Here is a 25,309-nt window from a genome sequence, read left to right as displayed (position 1 = left end):
AAAAACAATAGAAGTATATGAATGGTATTTTTTCCCCATTGAGTGTGTGTCTGTATGTTCCAGCATCATCTAGGAACATACCTGAGATTCTGGGTGTGTTTTGACCTTTGATCTATCAGATAAGTAACATCCAAGTGATAATCGTCCCGCACTTCCTGTGTCAGACATTCATCACGTCCAGTTTCTGAGACATGCTGTGTCGTGTCAGATGGGAAAGTTTATGACACAAGAGTGTGTTGAGGAATTTGACCAACACAAGGCTGTGGACTCGTCATGCATGTACAGCGTTTATTTCTTGGTGGCCACGTCTCTAACTCACTGCTGCAGATTGTTAAACAAACAAGAGAACAACTAGCAACACAGTATTTAGTGCAAAGCTCAATTACAAACTCTTATCAATTGTATACTCAGGCTACCAATTCTAACCCTTATAGGAGTCATAAATACTTGCTTTTATGTGTATAAATGTTTTACACAAATTACCTTTTTGAATTTTATATATATATATATATATATATATATATATATAGATGCATAGATTACCGCTATCAAACCAGATAAGACTGATCATTTACATAAACAGTACTCTTTATTAAACCAAAAGTTATTGCATTGAACTGTGATCCGTATTTTTATTGGTCAGTTTAATGATATGCTACGCCATCTAGTGGACATTTTGGGTTCTCGTATGTTCTACATGTTGAAGTCAAAAATCATTATCATTTGTCTCACAATTCATCCACTTATTTAGGCATTTTATTTACTTAAATATCCAGTTTATTTTCCATATTGTGTAAATCAATAGCCACAAAAAAAAGTTAATGTCACCACAGTATTAACATGCAGTAATATGAGTGAAGTAAACTCAAAATTCTCATCTCATATACCAACAACTCATATACCACTAAATTCCACAAAGGAAAATGATCAGTATGTACAAGTGGAACTGAAGTAGCCTAATAATGAAGTCAAGATAAACGTTCTACCACATATAGCATATTCACGTGACATTCAAACAAGAAATAAATAATATTATGACATTTTATATCTATTCTTAAAAGTATAAATAAGTAATGTTTTGCAAAGCGATTTAAATTAGAACAAGGAAGAAAAAGAATAACCGAGGGAAGACACTGATTTCCTTCAATCGGATCTGTTTTATACAGACTGGTAAAAGTATCTGTTTAACTGGCTTCCCATTGATGTGAATCTCACAAATGTTTTACTCTCTCCCTTCCTTGCTTTATGTATAACATTTATTCATAACTGTTATTCTCATCCATCCATTCATTCAACGCTTTGGTGCCCTCAGACTTGACTGATTGTGCCTCAGGTAGAAAATAAACCCTCACTCCGTTCTTCTTTTACTGTCTTCGCCAACGGTTTTGGGGTTTCTCCTTGGTTTCTGCAGCTGCCTCTTCCTTGGCTTCCCTTTTCTTTGCCAAACTGCTGAGCAAAGCCGGCAGGTCATCTGTGATGGCCTTATCAATCTTCTCCAGCAGGCATCCTCCTGTCCAGCCACAGTATGAGGAGAGGACCTTAAAGCCGCTGGGAGGATTCACTCCAAAAAAGTCCCGGTACGCCTCCGGTTCTGGCAAGTCGAACTTGCTCACATTGGTCTTGGCCAGAATGGACTTGAAGATGTAAAATTTGTCGGGGTCACTGACGATATCATGGAAAACCTCCTGTGGGTCACTAAACCAGCCCAGCTTCTCATGATATGTCTGCAAGTAGCGGTCGACCAGGAGGGCGTGGATGCGTACGCGGATGCCGTGCTGGCGGATGAAGGCAATTTTGTTTTCCAGGCGGTTCTCAATGACCTGATTCAGGTCCTCCAGCAAGGAGATCTCCTCACGTTTAAAAAGGTCTCTGTTGGTGTCAGGATTGTAGTCCTGCGGCCAGAAGGAGCTCACGTAGACGCGTGGGGGTTCAGTCACATTAATCAGGGGGGCCATGCTCCAGAAGAGGGCGCCGTATACACGCATTAAGTCCTGGGTTGTCAGACTGTCGGCCTTGTTGAGGATGATGCGGATCTGCGACTCGCGTCCCTTCATCTGTCTGAACAGCATTTCGAGTTCTAATCCTACATCCAGTTTGGTTGGGTCAAACACCAGGAAGATGAGGTCAGCACGGTCGATAAACCACTGGCACACTTCGCTATAGGGGTACCCTAAAGGACAACAACACAAATTGTAAACGTGTTCAGAGGCAGAATGTTATACTTTTATCTTGTGAACTGATTCTTATTCAGAAATGGTTCTTTTGACAGAAAAAAACGAACTTAGATACTGAGGGAATACCGTACTAAAATACTCTTAAAACTATGTAAGCTATTCAGTGGTGCCAAAACATCACTAGTGAACCTGTGGAGTGAAAACTAAAAAACTAGGGCCTGGTTTCACAGACAGGGTTTAGATAAAGCCAGGATTATGCCTCAGTTAAATTGGGACATTTGAATAGCTTTTATAAACATGCCTTAGAAAAAAAAAACATTACTTGTGGTGTGAATCAAAACAATGGCACTGATATATTTTAAGAAATGCCAGTGCAAGTTGCTTTCAGTTGCATGCATTTTAGTCTAGGACTCAGCTTAAGCCTCATCTGTGAAACGGGTGGTAAATGTGCAACCAGTAAAGTATTGTCAGAGTTGGCAGGTTTGCGTAACAAAACCAGCCAAATTGATATTCAAAGCCCGCCCAATCATGGCCAAAACCAGCAACACAGGCAGTATTGTCCTCATGCGAATAATTCATACGAACTGGTTCTTTTAGTGAATCAAAGGAATTCAGCGCAAGAAGTGTAAACCAATTGCCAGAATAATTACTTTAATAAGGTCAATTATTTTTAGTGGGTCAAATATGCACAACTAACTAGTTACTGACTGGTTGTTCATATAAAGTGTAAGAAATACACTACCATTCAAGTTTAGGGTCTGTAAGATGTTTTAGATTTTTAAAGTCTCTTCACCAAGGCTGAACAATACAGTATAAAGAGTAATATTGTGAAATATTATTGCAGTTTAAATAGCTGTTTTCGATTTGAATATATTTTAAAATGTCATTTATTTCTGTGATGTCAAAGCTGAACTTTCGGCACATTACTCTAGCCTTCAGTCACATGATCCTTCAGAAATCATTCTAATATGCTGATTTGCTGCTCAAGAAACATTTCTGATTATTATTAATGTTAAAAACAGTTATGCTGCTTAATATATTTTTGTGGAAACCGTAATACATGTTTACAGGATTCTTTGATGAACAGAACATTCAAAAGAACAGGATTTATTTAAAATATAATTTTATTATAACATTATAAATGTCTATACTGTCACTTTTTATCAATATGAAGCATCCTTGCTGAATAAAAATATTATTTAAAAAAATGATACGGACCTCAAACTTTCTTTCTTTTTCTTTTTTTTTGTAGTATTGTTGTTTAATAGTTAAGCCCAATAACTTGATTGTATTTATACTACCTCTAAAAAATATTTTTGCGAGAATTGTTTTAAATTTATTCGAATGATCTCATAATTCAGAAATGGAACTTCATTTATTTTTCCAAGCCTGTTTTCCTTAGAAGTACTAAAATAATCATTAATGAAACCATAAAGGAACAGAAATGGTTTAAATCTTCGCGACAACTATTCCTGCTTCAAATAAGCCAGAACCAATGTTACCTCTAATTTTTTTTCTTGCTGAGCAAAACTTTTTTCTATTGGACGGACATTTTTCGCCACCTGAGCAAAAATATTCTTTATACCTGACCTGTAAAGCATATACGTAGAAACACAAGGGTTTCAACAGTTGTAACTTTTAACTTGAATGTGCCATTTCTATTTTAGTTGACCCTTGATGTAACTTATTGGTATTAAATCATATTTTTGAAAAACAAGCAGCTAATTAAGAAGTCACTAAATGAAGCACATTTTAGGTTACCTGATATTTTTTTTACAGTACTGTTAACTGTACAGTCTTTACCAAGAAATCCTATGAAAAATAATTTACAAAATCTTCTGAAGGACAGTTCAATTCTTTACAATAATAGAATATAGTATGAAAGAAAAGTAAGCTGTTACACTGAGATGGTTTGGGAAAACCATAAAGTGTTTTTGTACAGTCAATTAATTGTGTACAGGAAGCATTAAACAATCAAAGTTAAATTATTGTTTATTGCTTATGAATTTACAATATATTCTTTAGAAGGGGGTTTCAAACTTTTTAATGGCAATGAGCCCGTGAGATTCTTTATTTAGGCTTATAATATAATAAAATATAGGCCTAATATAACCTAAACAATACCCTTGTGAGATTCTTTATTTAGGCTTATAATATAATATAATATAATATAATATAGGCCTAATATAATATAATATATGTTTGTTTACATATTAGCTATATTATTATAATATGAAAACAAACTGAAGCATTTAAATAGATCTAATAGCTAAATATTTTCAAGAAAAGTGATTGTGTGAACTCTTTTATAGTAATCTAACCATGCCTGAAACTCCCCCACACACAAACATCTATTTAACTAATGATAGCCTATTTTGAATTTGCACGCGGGTGGGTGTGTAATTGTTACCGTTCTGTGTCCATCAACCGTTATTTCCAACACTTTTATTCAAACCACTCTTCTTTAAAACAGTATGTGATTTTATTTCACAAGTCTTTGCGTTTTTCGTTGCCTCTCGTATTGAGCTATTTGGTCCGCACACAAGACTCACTGCCAATCACACGTGCTCACATCATTCTCTTTCTATGAAACCTTTAAGCTGCATTCACCAGTTTTCACTCTATAGCGGTTGACCAGAGCACTGAAATTATTTCTCACTTAAACTACAATCAAATGGATTTCCCCACATATTTCGCAACAGTCCTCTGCGTGGCATTTTATTCTTTTCTGCGCGGCCGCGTCTTCAGAAGTGCGCGACCGCGCACGCGCCCAGCTTAGAGGGAACATAGGCCAGAACGTTTAACAATAGTAAATTCGGATTGAGAGGTGCTTTTAGCGACTCTTTATATTTTTTGTGTCTTTTTCAATGCAGTATTTTCACCTCTCTCTTGTTGTTTGCGGTTCTCAATGATTCCAGGTGTGTCCACAAATGTGACGCGCTCCAGGAGTTTGTGCGGCATCTCGATTCCCACCAGCTTTTCCAGGAACCCCTGACCAAACTTCTCCAGTGGCGAGAAAGAGCGGGAACTGTCCGCAGCCATAACAATGCCCTCGACGTTGCGAACCTTCTCGCCGTGCATTAGGACAGTGTATTCTGAGGTTGTGGGCTCAGCCCCTGAGAAAGCAAAAGAGCGAGATAAAGGATATGTTGTATGTTGAACTAATATTCTCTCATATAATAGCTCATTTAATGCGGTTCTTTCATTGTTCATTCATCCATTTAATGACTGATGTGTTACCAGTGTAAAGCTGTTGTGAAGTGTCATGGAGACCCAGAAGATAATTGATCATGGAAGACTTGCCAACGCTCCAGGGACCAAGGAACAGGACCATGGGCTTAGAGGTGATCTCTGCATCTGATCAGTGTGAAGAAAACAGACCGTTTAACTGAGGTCAGGGCTTCATTTTGACACGTTTTGTGGTAGTAAAGCAGTCATCTGATTATGTAAAACATCTGTTCACCTGATACTTCATGCTGCCTGAGCTCATTGTATTTGTAGGCATTCTCCAAGGGTTTAATCGCAGTGTGGTAGACATGCTGAAGCTTCTTCAGAGCGTCTATGAGAGGTAGAGTTGATTAAATGATTACCAAAAAATAATAATAGCAGAATGAACTTGTTTATGATCTGATCATTTTCTGGGTACGGATTTTAGTTTGCATTATATGCATTGCTATATATGATTATATAAACATTGCAATGATGATTCAAGATATTGAATAAGTAAAACAGATAAACAAGATATTAAATTAATTATTGTTTTCAATGTAAAAAAAAAGTATTGTTGGCTTAGTAACCTGGTTATGCCTTGACATTTTAAGTTAATTGTTATTTAAAAAATGAGTTAATACAATGAAAGAGATTGGTTTAATCAACAGAAACTCAAAATATTATGTCATCTGAACAAAATAAATTTGATAAAAGAAAAATCACATTTACAGTGCACATTGTGGGAAGTTCAATAAATTCTTGAAACAGTAATATTTCTGAGCAAACAATTTATTGCTTATGATTTTGCACACTATTGTGACGTGTGACCAAAAAAATGAGCTCACACAAAATTGTTTTAGTCAAGCTAAAATGTAATTGGTTAATGTAGACATAACTGGCCTGATATGGTAAATACTGAACAGCCCAGGATGTAATACTTTATTTTATAATTTTGTATTTTTATTATATGACTCACCGACAAATTCCCGTGAAGGTTCAGCTGTTGCCAGACGCAGCGTCTCTTCAATGTGAGATCGATCTCTTGTGGCAGAACCTGAGGGGGTTGCTCCCTCCACTGCCAGAGGAAAAATAGCAAGCATAAAACCTGAATCTCATGTCATCAATATTTATTTTTATGTGGCTTTAAAAAAAAAAAAAGATTACTTTACGTTTTTTTTGTTTTGTTTTTTGTTAAATAGTTACCATTTGGTTTTTATTTTATGGACATATTTCTATTTTGTTTTTATGTATTTTGTATCAGTGGCATTCTTTGTAGTTAAAGGGATAGTTCACCCAAAAATAAAAATGTTATCATCATTTACTCATCCTTAAGTTGTTCTAAACCTGTATACATTTTGGGTAGCCAAACCATTGATGGTCATTGACTTCTATAGTATGGGGAAAATACTATGGAAGTCAATGGGGCCCATCAACTGTTTGGTTACAGACATTCTTCAAAATATCTTCAAAAGAAAATAAATTATTGCAGGTTTGGAACAACATGAGGGTGAGTAAATGCTAACATAATTTTTGGGTGAACTATTGCTTTAAGGAATCAATTGTGGAATCAACAGAACATTGACACAGTTTAAATTTACACCTGAAGTAAACAAGATCTCTGAGGAAAGAAGCTGCGTCTGTATTTACACTAGAATCACAATCACAGGAAACAATGTATTGACTATTATTAATCTTAGTTGACAATAATAACCTGGCCCCAAAACAGAATACAACTGTCATTTTGGGTTTATCTACTGCAACATCTACATCAGCTCTATTTGGAGCCAGCTAAACTCACTCACTGCACTATTAAAAGCATCTGAAACATTTCTTCCCCATTACAAAGCTGTCTTCCATGCAGGCCAGAGAACATATTGTTATAAATGGCCATTGGACTTGTGCCAATTGTTATTTGTTAGGTTATTTTGGTGGTGGGTTTATTCCTGTGCCACCTTTGACCAAAGTATCAGTTGAAGAAGCACAAGGAACTGACTTTTACAATAGCGCCCCCTAACGACGGGACAAAAACATAGCTCCTTCTCTCTGGTTATTTACACTATAACGGGGTTTAACCAGAGTCTTTGTAAATATTCTGAAGCTCTTTATTACATTGGATTTAAAAGGGTAAGTTCGGCGTTTTACAAGTAAAGCCCTGTTTTAAGATCGTTTCTGATGAAATCGAACGGTTAAGATTAAAATTTGGACACATGCTGCTGTCCCGAGAATTTTAGGTTTTTGTGTTAGCACCCCCCCACCTATACAATGGTTTCATAGGGGCACTGGAACAATCATTTATATAAATGCATTAAACTATAGTTTACAAAGACGTGAAACTCACAGAGTGGTCTGGGGTGTTCACTGATATGCTCACGCAAAAATCGCTGCAATGCTAACACAAAAACCTAAAATTCCCGGGACAGCAGCATGTGTCCAAATTTTAATCTTAACCGTTCAATTTCATCAGAAACGATCTTAAAACAGGGCTTTACTTGTAGACCGCAGAACTTACCCCTTTAAATTAGAGTAAAGGTAACATTTCTGTGAAATTTTGCTAAAAAAAAGTTCCACTGTATATTGTCAACCAAAGTATTTTCTAAAATTTGTTAATTTGTCTAGCCGAACAGCAGCAGAGGTGCTGTCAGATTTTCTGTTGTCTAGCAGATTTTTGCAGGTGAAATCTAGTCATTTATACAAGATTCCAAGGAATTGAGAATTTAGCAAAGATTTCCACACACAGATTTTGCTTGGTCATGCAAATTTGCTTTGTTTACCTACACAATGCTTGTTTTTTTCTAAATTGTAGAAAACTGATCGCAATTCAACAATTAGACATTCTCTTATCTCATATTAACATGAAATGTTCAATATTATTAATGCTGACTGAACTATACAGTACCTTCAGCAGATGCTTTAGATGCTGGTATATCATCTGACACTTCTTCCACCGTTACTTCTTCAGCAGGTGCAGGAACTTCTTCTTGGACCATGATTTGCTCTGAAGTTGGTTCTACAAGCTTCTCAGTTGCCTCTTTGGCCAATTCAACAACCTCCTCAACCACATCTGCTGCAAGTTCCTCAATCTCTTCTTTTTCCACCATTTTTAAGGCTTCTGGTTCTTCTGGTTCAACCTCAGGGACCCCTTCTTCCTCTGTTACAGCTTCCTCTTCTATGTCCTCTTCCTCTGCTACCTCTTCTGATCTTTTTTCCACCTGCTCCAATAGCTCTTCAGTCTGAGAAAGTTCCTCTTCCTCACCTGCCTCCTCTTCAATTTGAAGACCCTCCTCTACCTCAACTACCTCTTCCTCAGTCTGAGAAAGTTCCTCTTCCTCACCTGCCTCCTCTTCAATTTGAAGACCCTCCTCTACCTCAACTACCTCTTCCTCAGTCTGAGAAAGTTCCTCTTCCTCACCTGCCTCCTCTTCAGTCTGAAGACCCTCCTCTACTACCTCTTCTTCAGTCTGAGAAAGTTCCTCTTCCTCACCTGCCTCCTCTTCAGTCTGAAGACCCTCCTCTACTACCTCTTCTTCAGTCTGAGAAAGTTCCTCTTCCTCACCTGCCTCCTCTTCAATTTGAAGACCCTCCTCTACCTCAACTACCTCTTCCTCAGTCTGAGAAAGTTCCTCTTCCTCACCTGCCTCCTCTTCAGTCTGAAGACCCTCCTCTACTACCTCTTCTTCAGTCTGAGAAAGTTCCTCTTCCTCACCTGCCTCCTCTTCAATATGAAGACCCTTCTCTACCTCAACCACCTCCTTCTCAATCTCCTCTTCGACAGATTCCCCAACAACCATTTTTGCCTCTAAATCACTGTCTACCTCTGAATTCTCCTCCTCCTCCTCCTCCTCCTCGTCCCTCACGTCATGTGCCTCCTCAAGAACTTCCTCCTCCACCACTTCATTGGATGCCTCTAACTCAACTTCTGCCTCCTCTTCATTTGCTTCGTCCTCAGAAATCTCTTCAGAAGAGGCCTCCTCTTGACTTAACTCATCAGATTTCTCTTCTGAAACAACCTCATCCTCTTCGTCCTCGTTAGAGCTGACATCTTCTGCTGCGGTGCCAATATGAGCACCGGTGCCACAGGGTTGGCAGACAGGTCTGTTTGGTGCAGGAGTGTCATTGGAGGAGCTTTGGCTGATATCCTCTGTGCCATCACAGCAGTTAAACAGCTCGCCTTCAGACTTCAGCTGGAGCGGCAATAGTGGCTCAGTCTCAGACCCCACTGCATCTGCTAAGGAAAACAATCAAATTAACGTAAAAGCATCTGTCAAATAAATACATTTAAATTATTACAACACAATGGCAACAAAAATGACTAGTTAGTGATCTAAGTTAGTGATGCACCAAAATATTATTTTTTTCTGAAACGCCAAAACCGAATTTAAAATTTAAATGTAATTGAAAACCAAATATCAGGTTTCACTAACAAAAATTGGGTAATTGATTAGTATTCTGTTCCAGGTATTGTTTACAGATCATAAAACAATCATTAATAATTTGTTACATTTATTCGTTACTCATTTCTTGGCATTCAGAGTGCTTGGAAGGGGGAATCTCCCCAACCACCACAAATGTGCAGCCTCCACCTGGATGATGCGACGGCAGCCATATTGCGCTAGAACGTACACCACACCAGTTTATTGGTGGAGAGGAACAGAGTGATGAAGCCAATATGTATATATGGGGATGATTAGGAGGCCATGATGATGGACAGACGCCAATGGACAAATTTGGCCAGGATGCCGGGGTTAAACCCCTTCCTTGTTTCCAGGATACAAGGAAATCCTGGGATTTTTAATGACAGAGAGTCAGGACCTCGGTTTAAAGTCTTATCGGAAGGACGGTGCTTGTTACAGTATAGTGTCCCCATCACTATACTGGGGAGTTAGGACCCACACAGGGTGAGCGCCCCCTACTGGCCTCACTAACATCTCTTCCAGCAGCAGCTTGTTTTCCCAGGAAGTCCTGACCAGGCTCAACCCTGTTTAGCTTCAGTGGGCAACCATTATTGAGCTACAGGGTTAATATGGCTGATGGCATAGTAAAGTTCTTCAGCAACAAGTCGCCTCACGATATTTCAGACTGACACATTTTAAATATTGCTGCTCTAGCATAATTTCTTGTTTTTGCCGATATATTGGTGCATCACCAGTACAAGTCGCATCTCTGTCCTCCTCATAACATCACTTCTTCTGAAGAGAAGTATCTGGCATATAACATTAGCATTTAGCATTCTGTGTTTGAGACCACACCATCTACAACGTCACAGTAAACAAAACACCCGTGGTTACTGTCCTAAATCATGTAAAAAACTATATCTTAAAATGCTATAGCTGTAATACCATGGTTTATGAATTTGAACAACATGACTTGGCTGCTTTGGTGCGAATATGTGAGTCTGTGGTTGATGACCCATGTCTGTGATTCATGTGGCGATGAATGCGCTCGATGAGAGCTAAATGCTTTTCATGTGAATCACATCCTGAAATAGGAAGCAGAGCTGGCAGGAGAAGAGAACGCCAAGTCTTTTCTGTTCATGTGGATCATAAGAGCAAGGTTTATTTTTCATGCTGTCCTCCGGCTCTGATAAGGGTGTTAGCATGGCGGCTTTGTACCAAGATTTCCACCTCTAGGTTGAATGTCAAATGCTTCCACTGAAACGTACAGCTCTGCTTTCATGCAAACAATCATCAAATTGCAAATATCAGTGCATTAATTTGTGGATCAATATTGTTTTCTGATATCATTTTTTGCAGGCTGAAGTTTTTCGGTTTTCAGTGGGCTTCAATGCAATTCATGATTTGTTATGTACTATATTATATGCCTACTTTAGGACCGCATTAGATTATTAAAGTGTAAAAAAATGCATATTCAAAGGACTTTTCAAATTACACTCATGGAAGAAAATGTTCTATATAGAACCTTAAAGTGTTCCGTCAGGCGTTTCATATAGAACCTTTTAGGGGTGCATCATGGGGTCATTTTATTGCTTTAGTTTTTATTAATTAATTGTGTTGTAATTCACTATTCATTTTAAATTATTTTTTATTAACAAAGTTCGGGAGGAGCACGTTCAGAAAATGAACACAAGTGGAGAGCACTTAGTAATCAACTATAAGAGGTGTATATATTTACAGCAGTCTCACCTCAATTCGTTGACAGTTTAGCAGCATCCCTCCACCACCCCTACTCCACTCTTCTAGTCCTAACCATTTACATACGGGGGGAGTACTCTGGTTTTGGGGCCAAACTCCGAGCTCGGAGCCCTCCCCCCGGACAGCACGCCAAATATGCATTAAACTTTACTCCCTCTAATTGTAATAAAATTCCCTCTAATAAAATTTTATGAATAAAACAGCTCGTAAACATAATTAAAAAAAATATTAATAAACTGTTAAACATCAATCATTTAAGACATTTCTCCCTATAACCTTTTTGGGATAAAGAGTTCTTTAAAACTGAGTCAAGAACCATAGGTTTCTCTATAGGAACCCAGTGAACTAAGAGTGTACCCTTAAAAGACAACCCCCAAATTCATCTGTTGGCTCGGTTTCACAGACAGGACTTAGATAAAGCCAGGGTTAGGCCTTACTTCAATTAGGACATTTTATAAATGGGCCCTAAAACATTACTGACATGCATCTTGAGACAAAACTGGCTCTGATATATTTTAAGATGCTGTATGTCAGTGCAAGTTGCTTTCAGTTAAAACAGCTCAAACATGCGCTTTAATATGAGACTTTAGGCTTAATTCTTGTCAGTGAAATTGGGGGAAAGTGTCTTCGATACACTTAAGCAACATTTCAAAATCGTTCTGACAGCAGAGGGCACCAGATTGGCTATAGTTAGTTCAGATAAACATGTTCCACCTTTGGCATTTGACCACTTGCTTGCAAAAATTCTCCCTTGACAGGCTTGTGTGTTCCTTAGGAGTCTCTAATTGATTGAATTGGCTCTGGTCAGTGTAAGTGTGATATGTTTTGCACACTTAACACGCTCACAGACCCAGGAGAGCTGTATTTAACCCATATAGACAAAGTGTAAGTGTCATCAACGCAACCATGAGTGTGCTAATACTTTTGAAGGCCTAAGGCCATGTTATGTCATAAGAGTATCTCTTTACTGCTCCTATCTTTACCTGTCCAAGATTATGGTTACATAATCGCAACAACGCTATAAGAGCAAAAATAAGAGCAGCTCAATCATGAATTATCCCAATATGAAACCAACTAAGTCATAGGTATATATATACTGTATATATATATATACTGTATATATAAGATCATCTGCATTTTTCAAGTTGTTAGTGACGGAGACCAGCCCATCCCCCTTTGACAGTATGTTCTGAGGTGAGGACAGGAATGGGCAGGTGCTCGATCCCAAGTCCCAGGTCTTCACCATGACACAAATAGCCTCCCCGCTGAGAAAGAGTTTCTCCATTTTTCTCTGCTAAAATGACATTGAGGTTCAGCTTGAATATGTATATTCCTTTTTTGATACCATTGACTTCCTTTTGCAAAGCTACTCTATTCGTATCGTATCTATAGGAGAGATTTTTCAAAGATAGCTGTGGTCGCAAAGTCCAATGCAATCATGAGAGACACTTCTGGAAGGTCATTATACCAATTTTGATGACAGACTTTGGCTCAGGCATTTCAGAACGATCAAACCAACCTTTGAGATTCTGCGCAATGAAATTGGTATAGTATTCCAATCACATCCACTGTTGTGCAAGTTTTTTTGTGTTGCGCATCAAGGGATTTATTTGGTAAATGTGTTTCCATCGGAATTGATGTGCATGTTTTTTTATCGGCTAAAAAAAAATATATGCAGTTTTAGAATGCGCATTTTGCCGTTTCCATCCAGCTTTTTTTAATGCAATATCCCAAAATGCACATGAAAAGAGGTGGATGGAAACTTAGCTTTTGTTACACTGAATACTTTGAGAGTTTTCGGCATTACTAATCACCTCGAAATATATAGTGCAATCAATGAAGTCTGATTCATGAATTAATGACTCTTATGATCCGGTCCTTCTTATTGAATATAAAAACATACAGCACTAAGTCCAATTCCTGAGAGAATGATCTTATGATCTGGATCTTTTTAGTGTATCAAAACAACTTGTGAAATAGTTGAGCAGTTTCTTAATTAATCTAAAATACATGGCACTTTTTTGACAATAAAAATGGATTTCTTTTTTCTATTCTTCAAAATAATTAATTAATGGAACCATTAAAGGACCTGAATTGTTAAGTAAAATCTGAACCAGATGAATTCCATGTTTTCCATCCCAAGTTAAGGTTCAGATTTGTTCCAGTAGAACTGCACAACTGACTGCAAGTTTCAAAAGTTGCACAGTTTCACTAATTATATGGATCAATATTCTAAAATGAAAAATATGATAACTCTCTAGTAATGACTGAAGTCATTGTAATCTTTTGAGGTTTTTGTAAGGTTTTGGATAGTGATGACTCAAGTGTTACTACATCCTTCTAAAGGAATTACTGGTCATTTGGATCAGATTTCTAATGTGAAGATCATGGAAACCCACTAGTAATGATTTTAGTGTTACCTTATACATCTGAAGCAATTACTATTTTGTAAAACTTAGAAAAAACTCAAAAGTTTACAATGACTTTAGTCATTACTAGAGAGTTATCATGTAACTTACTTTGAATACTGATCCAAATAATTAGCAGTTCCTTCTAAAGGATTTGGTAATACTTGAGTCATTTCTACTGATCTTTACTTTAGAATCAATTATACAATGTGCATTACTCTCATTAATTATGAAACGTTCTTAGTCCTGGGAGGTATTAAAACACAATAATATTGATTAGCTAATAGTGTAGAATAGCTAACTCCCACATTCAACTGAGCGCTATTACTATTTTGTTAATCAGAGTTTCTTGTTAGTTTATAGTAGTTACTAACATGTTAAAGGTACAATATGTAGGATTTTTGTAAAAAACTATATATTCAGAAAGCACTTCCACAGTGTGATTGATATAGACTATTGCATGCAGTTGTGTACTTAAATTATGCCAAAAGTTCCCAAGGATTTGTAAATCCAGAGAAATTCCAGTTTTAAATAATGGCTCGTCCCTTGTCATTGTCATGTATCAATGACGTAATATCCGCTCTATCCTTGGTTTCTGCTTGTAGAAACCATAGACGCCTCATTAGCGTCTGTTTCAATTGGCCACTTTACGTAACCCACTAATGATACTCTAAGATATATATACTCTATGTATATACAGGTAAAACTCGAAAAATTAGAATATCGAGCAGAAGTTCATGTATTTCAGTAATTCAAATTAAAAGGTGAAACTAATACATTTAGTATATATAACTATATACATATGCATGATCATACTTTTCAGAGAGCCGAAATTTCTGTATTTAATTTTTTTATTTTATTGATTTCATGTAATATTCTAATTTTCTGAGATTTTGAATTTGGGTTTTTCATAAGCTGTAAGCCATAATCATCAAAATTATAACTTTTGCACAATATTCAAATTTTTCGAGTTTCACCTGTATATCTACGATACAGTATCTCGCACGCCACTGTTGTTTCGTTCAGTCAAAAACCGTAAACGTATATCCACTGAGGCAAACAGGCTATGGGAAAAACAGAAATAAAACAAGGAACAATATCCTTGTCAGACATGGCGTTTTTGAGATGGAGAGTTTTGCGACAAACCTATTGACAAAGACACCGCTCTCGCAAGTGTTTTAATAGACAGGTAAGCAAATATATATTATTGATTGTTTACATTGTTTTGCACTTTGTTTTTACTGCAGTAACGCTTTTTAACAGGTGACCAAGGCTATGGCAGTAAAATTAAATACAGTATGTGTTGCATAATAATATTTAGCCATTACTTGCAAATACTGTGGGTTCGTTCAAATTTACTTTGAGTAAGATTGTTTTGAACGTGTAAAACTGCGCAGCATTAACCCACGAAATCATTTGACAAATAGTCACATATCAGTAACAGGCTGTAACAATGTTCAGGGAAGAAGGAGGCGGGAACCGGCGAACAATCAAAATAAACTTTATTTAAAAAACAAACAAACTAAAATACCGCCAGCAGCCCCTCGCGGACGACTGCTGGCTACCGAAAATAAACATAACGGCCAGCAGCCCCTCGCGGACGACTGCTGGCTAAAATAAAACACAAAAACCAAAACTCAACTAAAACACAGGCCTGTTCCTCTCTCGATCATCAACGTCGTCGCTCCCCCTTTATGCTTCCGCTCCTCCGTGAGAGATGCGAGACCGGTGTGCTTCACAGGTGTTGCTCATTAGCAATCGCACCACCGGCCTCGCGCCGTTCTCTCACGTCCCTCGGCCGTCCTGTTCGCCAAATACCCCCATCGCCCCTCACAGGCCGGGGGGTACCCACGAGCCTGTGCCTACTCCCCCCCCCGGCGGCGGCGATCCCTGGGGGTTATGGACCGACAAGCCGAGGGAAACGGAGACGGAAGCATGAGGAGCGACAGATCGAGAGAGGGGAGAGAGGAAAAAAAATTGGTCCGGTTCCCACAACGCGCTGCCATCTGGTCCCCCACCAGCTGGGCGATCTCCTCCACGGTGCCTGGCGGTGACGCTGGGTAGCCCTCGGTGGACGGCTCGACGCTCCTCCGCCGCCCGGTGGACGGCGACGGCTCCTTGGGCTCTAGGGCAGCCGGCAGGAGTCCCCCGCTCCCTGCTCCTCCCCTTCACTGGTGGACGGCAGCAGGCTCCGGCCTACGGCGAGCGGCGGCGACTCCTCCGCTCCCTCCCGGACGGCAGCCGCCCCTCCAACTCCCAGGCGGCCGGCAGCGAGCTCGACCGTCCCCCCGACAACTCACTCCAGCGCACCGCCTCGAGCGTCCATGGCCGCGAGTCCCCCACTCCCTGCTCCTCCCCTACCCGGCGGATGGCAGCAGGCTCCGGTCCACGGCGAGCGGCGGCGACTCGCGCACCATGCTCGATGGCACCGCGGATTCCCCACAGCGGCGAGGACTCTCTGACAGCGCGTTCCTCCCTCTTCCCGGGTTTCGGCACCAGTGTAACAATGTTCAGGGAAGAAGGAGGCGGGAACCGGCGAACAATCAAAATAAACTTTATTTAAAAAACAAACAAACTAAAATACCGCCAGCAGCCCCTCGCGGACGACTGCTGGCTAAAATAAAACACAAAAACCAAAACTCAACTAAAACACAGGCCTGTTCCTCTCTCGATCATCAACGTCGTCGCTCCCCCTTTATGCTTCCGCTCCTCCGTGAGAGATGCGAGACCGGTGTGCTTCACAGGTGTTGCTCATTAGCAATCGCACCACCGGCCTCGCGCCGTTCTCTCACGTCCCTCGGCCGTCCTGTTCGCCACACAGGCTAATATAACATTGTCTTTCACTTTCCTTTCAGCTAGTTCATTATGATGACAAAATAATGTGATCAAACATACAGGTAATACAAAATCGAATGAATTACCTTATCCGTGAACATGATTAGATAATTCTATAGATCTCATGATGGTGAAAACGACATTTCCCTTCGTTACACTCTCCTTCATAGCATCATCAAGCTTCGCCTTTGTTATTGTTTTGAAAATGCGATCTCTGGCGGCGAAAACCTACATATTGTACCTTTAATGATGAAACAGTATTCTAAAGGGTTACCGATAATTCACATGGCATTTTGTCTGTTTGGTTTAACCTCAATCTCATGAGGAATCTTTTTTTATGAGGTAACAATTTTATATAAATTCACATGACGTGATTTGTACGTAAATATATGATTTTTAGGAAAAAAATATGATTAAAGGTCCTCACCTGAACGGGTTTAGCCACCCGTTCGCCAAAACGTAAAATATTTACAAGTTGCCTTAAGAGTGTATTGATTTGGTTTCAATTTGTATTGGTTTGGTTTGGTTTTATTTGCATACTACATGTGTGGCTGTGTTTTAAAATACCTTAAGTGTGTACGGCTTGCTGATTGTATGCATTTGTGTAGCAACATTGTGTACTCTGGTTTGCGAGTAATGCTTGGCTGCTGTGAGTGGACAGTACAGGGAAAACCCCAGGTGCTTAAACAGGCCGCATACAGTAGGCAGGACAGAGAGTTTAAGTCCTGTTAACATAATGGTTGCCCCTACAAGGCCTGCAAGACAGAAATAAAGTCTGATTGAGACAGTACCGTTGTGACAGCAGCTGTGGACTGGAAGTGTAAATGCGGATAGAAAGTACAAGGGGGTGTGTAAGTGGAGCTGTGAAGCATGACCACGCAACCGCCCGAGGATGAGTGTCTGATTTCATAGTGCACTAGGCCTTTCCACCTGACCGTACAGACACAGAAAGAGAACAAGAACAATGCAAGGACAGACAAGGATAATACTTAAAAGCGAGCCAGAGGAAGCTACAGCCTCAAATTATTTGACCAACAGTAACTGGCTTTCTTGCAATACTTAGAAACAAGAAAGCCGGCAACTGTTTCTCTTAGAGTTGATTGCAATTTTGAATAGAATCATGAATTCTATAGGAGTTTTAGAGATCAAGACATAATTTATATTTACCAGGGATGCACGATATATCGGCCACCATATCATTATCGGCTGATATATGCTCATTTTTAATGTCAAATTAAAGCCGATAAATAGTGTATTATTTCCTTCAGCTGAGACACTTAAGATGCGCACTGTTCGCCATGATGCTTTTGAATTGCTTGAAATATGATTGGAATCACTTCAAAAAAAGAAAATACAGTTAAGAGCAACATGTGCAGCGCAAGTCTGTCATATAGGCTAAAATTATAATGAGAACATCATTATAATTGTATGCTTGGAACATGGCTTTAAATGGTGAAACTTTTCTTTTTGTAATCAGGCTCTAATAATTATATAAAAATTCGGATTTCGATTTATCGGCCAATATATCGGTTATTGGCTTTCAAATAAAGAATTATCTGTTATCGGTATTAGCCAAAATGTTCACAACGGTGTATCCCTAATATGTACATCTGTAAGAATAAGAAATAAGAATTAGTTTTGTTACTGCAGACTGCCTTTGTGCCAATAGCTTTTCTGATGCATCCGAGATGACAACGGCCCCGTTTACACCTGGTATTAAGATGTGTTTTGGTCGATCAGATAGTCGACTACTTTCCAGATGTAGGTGAAAACGCATCTGACCGGATTGCTTTCGTAGTGTAAACGGTCACAAAAGACAGTCTACTCTCTGCATACTGACATAATGCGTAAACTTTATGGGAAGCGATCTAGCCAGTCGGGATTTAAACTTTACCGGCTGAAAACCTAAGTTTGGTTTGATGACGAAAGAAGTACTAAGCACAATTTTCTCTCATCATTCCTGATATTTATGAATAGTATAGTACAGTATTTATGGATATTATGATATTTATGGATATTCCTGAATAAATCTTATTTTTTATTTTTAAAGGCATATTTAAAAACTTTTAAAAGTATATGTAACCAAAATGAAAAAGAGGAGTATATTTCAGAATATAGTGAATAATTCACACTTGAGATCAAGGAACAATTTAATTGCATTAACTTACTTTAACCACACATTCAAGTTCATAAAGACAAAAATGAGAGGAAATTCTGCTACCAAGAAACCCCACATCCATTCTGTAAAACACTTCACCATATACATTAGCTATATGAATATGCAACCGATGCAGCTCTCATCTTCACCAGGGACAAGCAATCCGATCTAGGATTTCAGATTACAGTCTTTATCTTGTGCTAAACCTGAGGCCAGTTTGTCCCAGACAAAAAGCCAGTCACTCTTATCATAGAAGTCAACTGAAGCTCTTCGTTCAGCTGGCCACCTGTGTTCAAATAGCATTTTATTAAGCGTCTTACCTGCAGTGGTGAGGGCCAGTAGAGACAGCAGGCAGCAGAAGGGGAGGAAAAGCCTCATTTTGACTGCCAGGACTGTCCAGTTCCCTTCTCAGTCTATATATACCCCTGGAGAGACGCAAGAGGGCCTGCGGAGGGACTGGGGGTGGGGCGGCGCTCATGGACATTGAAGCATTTGCACAAGCGTCAGCACTGGAAGCAGCTGCCTTCTCCATTCAGATGGCCTTTAACCTTTGCCTACTTTTTGGGTAACCGGACTAATGTGGAGTTGTAAGGGAAGATACAGTTATTCGCTCAGAGGGACCGAATCCAGTGACTGGTCAGTTAAACATAAATAAGAGCTTGGTTGTGTTCACCACTTTGGTGTGCTTATATTGATTACGTTTATACTAACAAAAAAGCATGAAAAGTCCCCACCTTACCATATTTTTCAATGTAAGTTGGCATGAAATGAAAGTTGCAATATTTTGACATATGTCTGAGTGAAACGGCAAAAAAGACTTGATTTTGTTAATGGGGAATTGATTGGATTGTTCTGGTTTTGAGCTATTGCTGTGATATCATGCGTGCGACAAGTGACATGCATTGCCCCGCCCTTCCGCCAATAAACACCTCATCAGAGAAGTCGCTGCATAAGTTCACATGAAGTTCATAAGGGCACATGAATTCAAAATAAATAATGTGTACAGATTGTTCATTTATAGTAAATACTCCAGTATTCCACCAAAAATAAATAAAAAAATAAACCCGAATTGTCCATTTGACTTCATGGGGACTTTAATTCTAGACTGTATCTCAAGTGACCACCAGATGGCGCTTCTATTGACTTGGGTCCTGGAGGGCCACTGTCCTGCAGAGTTTAGCACCAACCCTAATCAAACACACCTGAACCAGCTAGTGTTTTTCAACCCTGCTCCTGAAGGACCCCCAACACTCCACGTTTTCTTTGTCTCCCTAATCAAACACACCTGATTCAACTCATTATCACATATATCCCCATGTGATAATGAGCTGATGAGTTGAATTGTGTTTGATTAGGGAGACAAAGAAAACGTGCAGTGTTGGGGGTCCTTCAGGAGCAGGGTTGAAAAACACGTAATCAATGTCTTCAGGATTACTAGTTCAGGCTAAAACAGGGAGCTAACAGGACAGTGGCCCTTCAAGACAGAGATTGCATAGACACAAAAAGTATTTCACTACATTCATATACCATATAATGTATATGAATAGTATAAAGTAGGCTACAAGAATACCATGTTGTAGTGCATTGTGGTAATACTGGCACTTTTAGCGACTTGACTGGAAGCTTACACAAAAAGTGCTAAAAGTGCCAGTATTACCATAATGCATATCTACAACATGGTGCTCCAAAGCGCTCGGTATTCTTGTAGGCTAGCCTACTTTATAGCATTCATATAAATATGGTATGAATGTAGTAAAATACTTTCTGTTACGATAATTTTTTTCACAGAAACAGCTTAACAAATGTCGGACTAAAGCAGAAATCCAACTAGACATGTTGCAAAAATTAATGGCTTTAAAGTAAGCAACCTGGAAAACATTTTTATTATTATTATTATTTTTTACACAAGCAAAATGAGAGTTGAGGATAAGGCTGATATGATAAGACACTTCGACCGAAGTCGAGAGTTTTCACGACGCGAGACAGACGTCTTCACGCTACGTCTCCGGGGGGGTCACACAGCAGGGCGGGATGGAGGGAGAATAATAGCCTACAGTAATCTATGAGAGAGAGAGAGAGAGAGAGAGAGAGAGAGAGAGAGAGAGAGAGAGAGAGAGAGAGAGAGAGAGCACATCTGGAGGAAAAAATAAAGAATCATCATTTCATGTCCTCCACCCTCTGTCTTATTCTCCTCCCTCTCCCTCCGTCTCTGTTTCAGATTGAGGAAGAAGCCGGGAGACAGTAGACAGGCGTCGTAAGCAAGCGATGCTCCTTTGAAATGTATTTATTTAGGAACGATGTATCGTAACTTGACATAATATTTCCCGACAATTGTAGGCTATAGGCTATGCTCTTACCTTGAACGAACAGTTTACGTTTTTAGCCTAAACAATTTCGCATTGTGTTAGTTAGAAATGGTCAACTGGATCCAGGAGTGTTTTTGATGAAGACATCTGGCGTTTTAATCTAAGCGTTAAACGGACCGCGCGAGCTCTTCAAGTCGTCTCAGCGCGTCACGTATTTCGGAATCCGACGGAACGTCATTATTGAGGTAAAACCGCCGGGCATGTCGCGGACATTCACAAAATGTATCGGCAGATTCGGCGCACGCCTCTAGAAAAACATTAGGATTGTGTGTGTGTGTGTTATTTTGCTCAAGTTTTATCCAGACAGTCTGACCCAATTTCTTAATAGATATTGAAGCCCAAATTGGATTGATAAACAGACTCCGTCATAAACAGAGACTGTGTTATATAATTTATGACAATGATCATGTCAGGGCGCTACAGGTGTAAATGGAGGATACTTGAGCTAATGGGTGTCTATTTGTTTTCCAGATGCTGTAATATTATGTTACTTTGTAGGCTACGGCTTTCTAGAATGATTATGATTGATCAGTCATGACATTCCACGTCAAATATTTTTGTATTAATGCCTTCCCCCCAGATATTCTAGCTGTGCTAGTTTCACATTTCCCGTTTTACTCCGCTGTCTCTTTCCTTGCACATGTTAAAATATTTCATGTTTGTTCATGTTTTTATCTGAAGGTGTGTGAAAAGTTGGCTAATTTACAGTCAGCAGTACATTATTGTGAAATAAACCCCCTACACATCATACAAGAGACTTTTTGTTGCAGTCCAGATGTTTATTTTATTTTCATATTAGGGTATACAAATATCCTGTCCTGCCTTATTGTGATATCTCGTGGCTAATCAGAAGAACTTTTCTTAACCACACACGCTATGCTATACTAGTAGGCTAAGCTGTTAACTAATTTGAAAGACATTTTTGTGATTACGAAAAATACATATATTAGGCCTACCTGTCAGTGAGCGGGACACTTGGCGTGCTTTTATATTGCACTTTTCCCACTTACATTAGTAATCATCATAAATTATAAAACAGAATTCATCCTGTGAAACCCTTTTTGAAATTGAAAGTTGCATTTCCATGAAATGGTATTTAAAACCTTTTAGCGGGCTAAATTGTTGTGATATCAACTTCAAATTTGGAACACAACTTGGTTAGACATGGCTTTCAGCGTCTATACATTTTAGAATCCAAATTATTTAGTAAAAAATATATTTTATAAAATAAATATGATGTTTAGTTACGTAAATTTGCTTTACAGCAAACTTGATCTTCTATAAATATTTACACTTCATTCATGAACTACAACAATTTAAGTAGGCTAAAGCACATTTTTATGTCAATGCTCAAAAACGGGTGACAGTATTTTGAGGGCTACACTGTAAGTTGATGAGTTGATTTATCCGCATTTTAATAAGCCTCTGGTCATAAAGCTTTTTAGATGGATGCCATTGTTTTTTATAGGTTGGGTAGAATCTGCGATCTCTGACCCAGTTTGTTTTCTGGCTTCCATGGCTACAATACGCTGTTTTCCGCCAACTGGCAACCCGGGGTGTCTAAATACTTTTGGGTAAATTGGCATTGGGCAGGATCACAAAGTCCAAAACAAATACAGACATTTTGACACAAAACAAACATTTCATAAGTACTGGCTGTAGCATTGGTTTTCAGAGAAACAAAGAAGTGAACTAAGCATGTTTCCTAAATTTCTGCAAACACATTATGGTATTTTTGTGCTTAAGTAAAGTCAAAATAATTACATACAACACCTTTAACAGGTTTATTTTTCTCAAATGAAAATGAGGATGTGAGGTATAGATGTACATTCCGTTCAAAAGATCATACTGTTTGAAGGTCCTATATCCTATCTAATTTTTGCAAGCTGTGTTTTTTACTACAGTTTTTATACTGTATATATACGCATAATTTGCAAATGGCGTCTACCCTTTCTAAGGTCCATAAACTTTTACATATATTGCAGATGTACAGAAATATTCAAGATTGGAAGCTATCAAATGTGCATCAAAGGAATCGGTTATTGAAAACCCCATATTGATGATTGCTAATCCGAATATGTGGGTGTTTGCTGAGTCCAGCTCAGTGTCTATGGTGGTTATGGCAGTACTTTGGGAGGTTCTCGATGCAACGCCAAGCCCAGTCCTGATGCAACAAACTGCAACATTAACAGAGAGTCTAAGGAATGGAATGAGAGACAGATTGTGGCTGAATGTGTGTGGCTGGGGAGTATGTGCATGAATGTTTCAGTGGGTCGTGAGACATTGTTCACTGAGATTTTTCGCGGAATGTGTTCATAATACTTCTGTTTTGACTTATAATGTGTTTTTTTCATTGAGGTTCGTTGGGTTCAGCGGAGAGAATGGGTGAGCAAAGCAGAAAGGAGAGACGAAACCGCACATTCTTGTCTTGTGAAACGCCAACCACCAATGGCTACTTCTGAAATTCTTTGTCTTCACCTATACCTATACACCTAAACTTTACCTATTCAATAACGCTTTGTACACTCATGGTATTGAGCAATATATGTTCATTTCCAAAAGAAACACAGAGAATTCATTCCTGAGCTTCCTCCCACCCTTTTCTCTTCATCAACCCTTATGTCTCATTCTATTTTCTCAATCTCTCTCCCCCCTTGGCTTGAGATTGAGGTTGGACAGAGTTCCTGGAGGCCTTTACGAATCATGAGCAATCCAAGGGGAGGAGGAAAGGCATGGAAAATCAGAGCGAGCAAGAGAAAGAGAGAAATATGAGAGCGCTAGAGGAGAGAAAATGATGTCTGAAGAATTTCGAATTGCACTTAATCCACACCGTCCATCTGATTCTCTGCTGCGTCCTTCTCCCAGACTTCCTCTCTGCTCCGTGTCGCTGGAGAAACTGCGCACGATTGCCGCGCTCGGTCCGCAGCTGCTTCTTGTTATTGTTTATGAGCTTGGCTCTCTTTTTGCATTTCTAATGTACACTTAAAAGCGCAGTGGAAACAAATTGAGTGAATCTGCTGTGGCCAGAGGAATGTGTGTGTTTGTGTGTGTCTGGATGACAGACTATACGGAGAGAGAGAGAGAGAGAGAGAGAGAGAGAGAGAGAATGAGAGAAGTAGGAATGGGAATTTTAGAGGAGGGGAGGCTATGTTGACCTTGTCCTGTTGCCAGACGCAGGGGGTGGAGAGTGAAGAAGGAGTGATGAAGAAAAAGAGAGAGAGGCCTTCTGTAGGATGTTGTTGTTTCTTTCTCATCAGTGATTCATTATTAAGCTGTGTTTTGCTCTCCACCCTCATCCTGTTATGGATGAATGGCAGAGAGTGTTTTTTTAATCACGGGCCTTCAGCATAATCAGCTCAATCTGTGTCTTCCGCTACACTGTAAAATAGTATATGATCAATGAGTTATGACAACATATGTTTTTACATTGCTTTAACTCATTAAAATAAGTTAAGCAATTTTCTACTTTTTTTTATAAGTTATACAAGATTCAACACATTTTTAAAGTCAGTTCAATGTAATTTAAGTTGAAATGACTTAAACCTCCAAAAATGTAAAAATTCAAGGCAGCAACTTTTTTTTACAGTGTATTTTTCAGATGCGCTCATAATATCAAGCTACTGTATATCGATATAAACGGTATTGTCGCATCATTATTTGTCGTTTAAAAAAAAATACTTTGATATATCGCACAAACTTAATATACCACCCAGCCCTAATATATATATATACATCGTATTTGGGGCACTATCACTCCATTCTCATTCTTTCTTTTTCTGTCTCTTTTCCTCATGCCAGACTCTGAGATTGCAAGCTAAATAATGGGATTGCATCACTGAGATTTGGAAGTAGGAAGTGAAAAAGAGAAGTAGGAAAGGAATGATCACCCACTGCTTTTCGGTGTAAGTCATCCAAGGAAGTGAAAGGGCCAGAATTACAGACACTTGCAAATGTGGAGGAAAGAGAAACAGAGAACAAGAAAGAGAGACCTTGAGCTTGTCTGTCTGGA

At 39.0% G+C, this 25,309-nt stretch overlaps 2 protein-coding genes across 7 annotated transcripts in view; one reads left to right on the top strand and one right to left on the bottom strand.

Moving 5' to 3' along the window:
• Positions 1–754: 754 nt before the first annotated feature.
• Positions 755–19,396, bottom strand: LOC143736134 (sarcalumenin). Of its 5 annotated transcripts, none has more exons than XM_077226749.1 (8): positions 19,255–19,396; positions 9,092–9,609; positions 8,281–8,869; positions 6,361–6,459; positions 5,638–5,733; positions 5,415–5,531; positions 5,057–5,290; positions 755–2,170 (listed from the first exon to the last, which is right to left on the bottom strand). In XM_077226749.1, exons 1-8 carry the CDS (start codon positions 19,310–19,312, stop codon positions 1,365–1,367), a joined length of 2,517 nt encoding a protein of 838 aa, XP_077082864.1. In that variant the 5' UTR covers positions 19,313–19,396; the 3' UTR covers positions 755–1,364. The 5 variants fall into 5 exon arrangements, with proteins under 5 accessions (XP_077082864.1, XP_077082863.1, XP_077082866.1 ...); XM_077226748.1 differs by having other exon boundaries at positions 8,281–9,015; positions 9,088–9,609; positions 19,255–19,395; XM_077226751.1 differs by having other exon boundaries at positions 9,092–9,606; positions 19,255–19,392.
• LOC143736135 (zinc finger protein GLIS2-like) overlaps positions 19,259–25,309 on the top strand; it is a 28,705-nt gene continuing 22,654 nt past the window's right edge. The window contains exon 1 of one of the 2 annotated variants that reach the window (XM_077226752.1): positions 19,259–19,570. In XM_077226752.1, coding sequence (XP_077082867.1) covers positions 19,512–19,570 — 59 coding nt within the window. In that variant the 5' untranslated portion in view covers positions 19,259–19,511. Of the gene's footprint in view, positions 19,571–21,004; positions 21,486–25,309 lie in introns of those variants that run through there. The other variant, XM_077226753.1, reaches the window with a different exon arrangement.

The sequence above is a fragment of the Siphateles boraxobius genome, unplaced genomic scaffold, assembly GCF_051911475.1.
Source record: "Siphateles boraxobius isolate OS27281-9 unplaced genomic scaffold, OSU_SipBor_1 13, whole genome shotgun sequence".
NCBI lineage: Eukaryota > Metazoa > Chordata > Actinopteri > Cypriniformes > Leuciscidae > Siphateles > Siphateles boraxobius.
This window is presented reverse-complemented; position numbering and strand designations above follow the sequence as displayed.

Bases quoted from the DNA above. Each gene is read 5' to 3' on its own strand.
- LOC143736134 (XM_077226746.1), bottom strand. From the start codon at position 19,312: ATGAGGCTTTTCCTCCCCTTCTGCTGCCTGCTGTCTCTACTGGCCCTC. The intron at 5,532-5,637 runs GTGAACAGATGT...CACACTGATCAG, and splicing joins CAGGCAGCATGAAGTATCAG to ATGCAGAGATCACCTCTAAG. The intron at 2,171-5,056 runs GTGAAAATACTG...GTTGTCCTTTAG, and splicing joins CCGCAAACAACAAGAGAGAG to GGTACCCCTATAGCGAAGTG.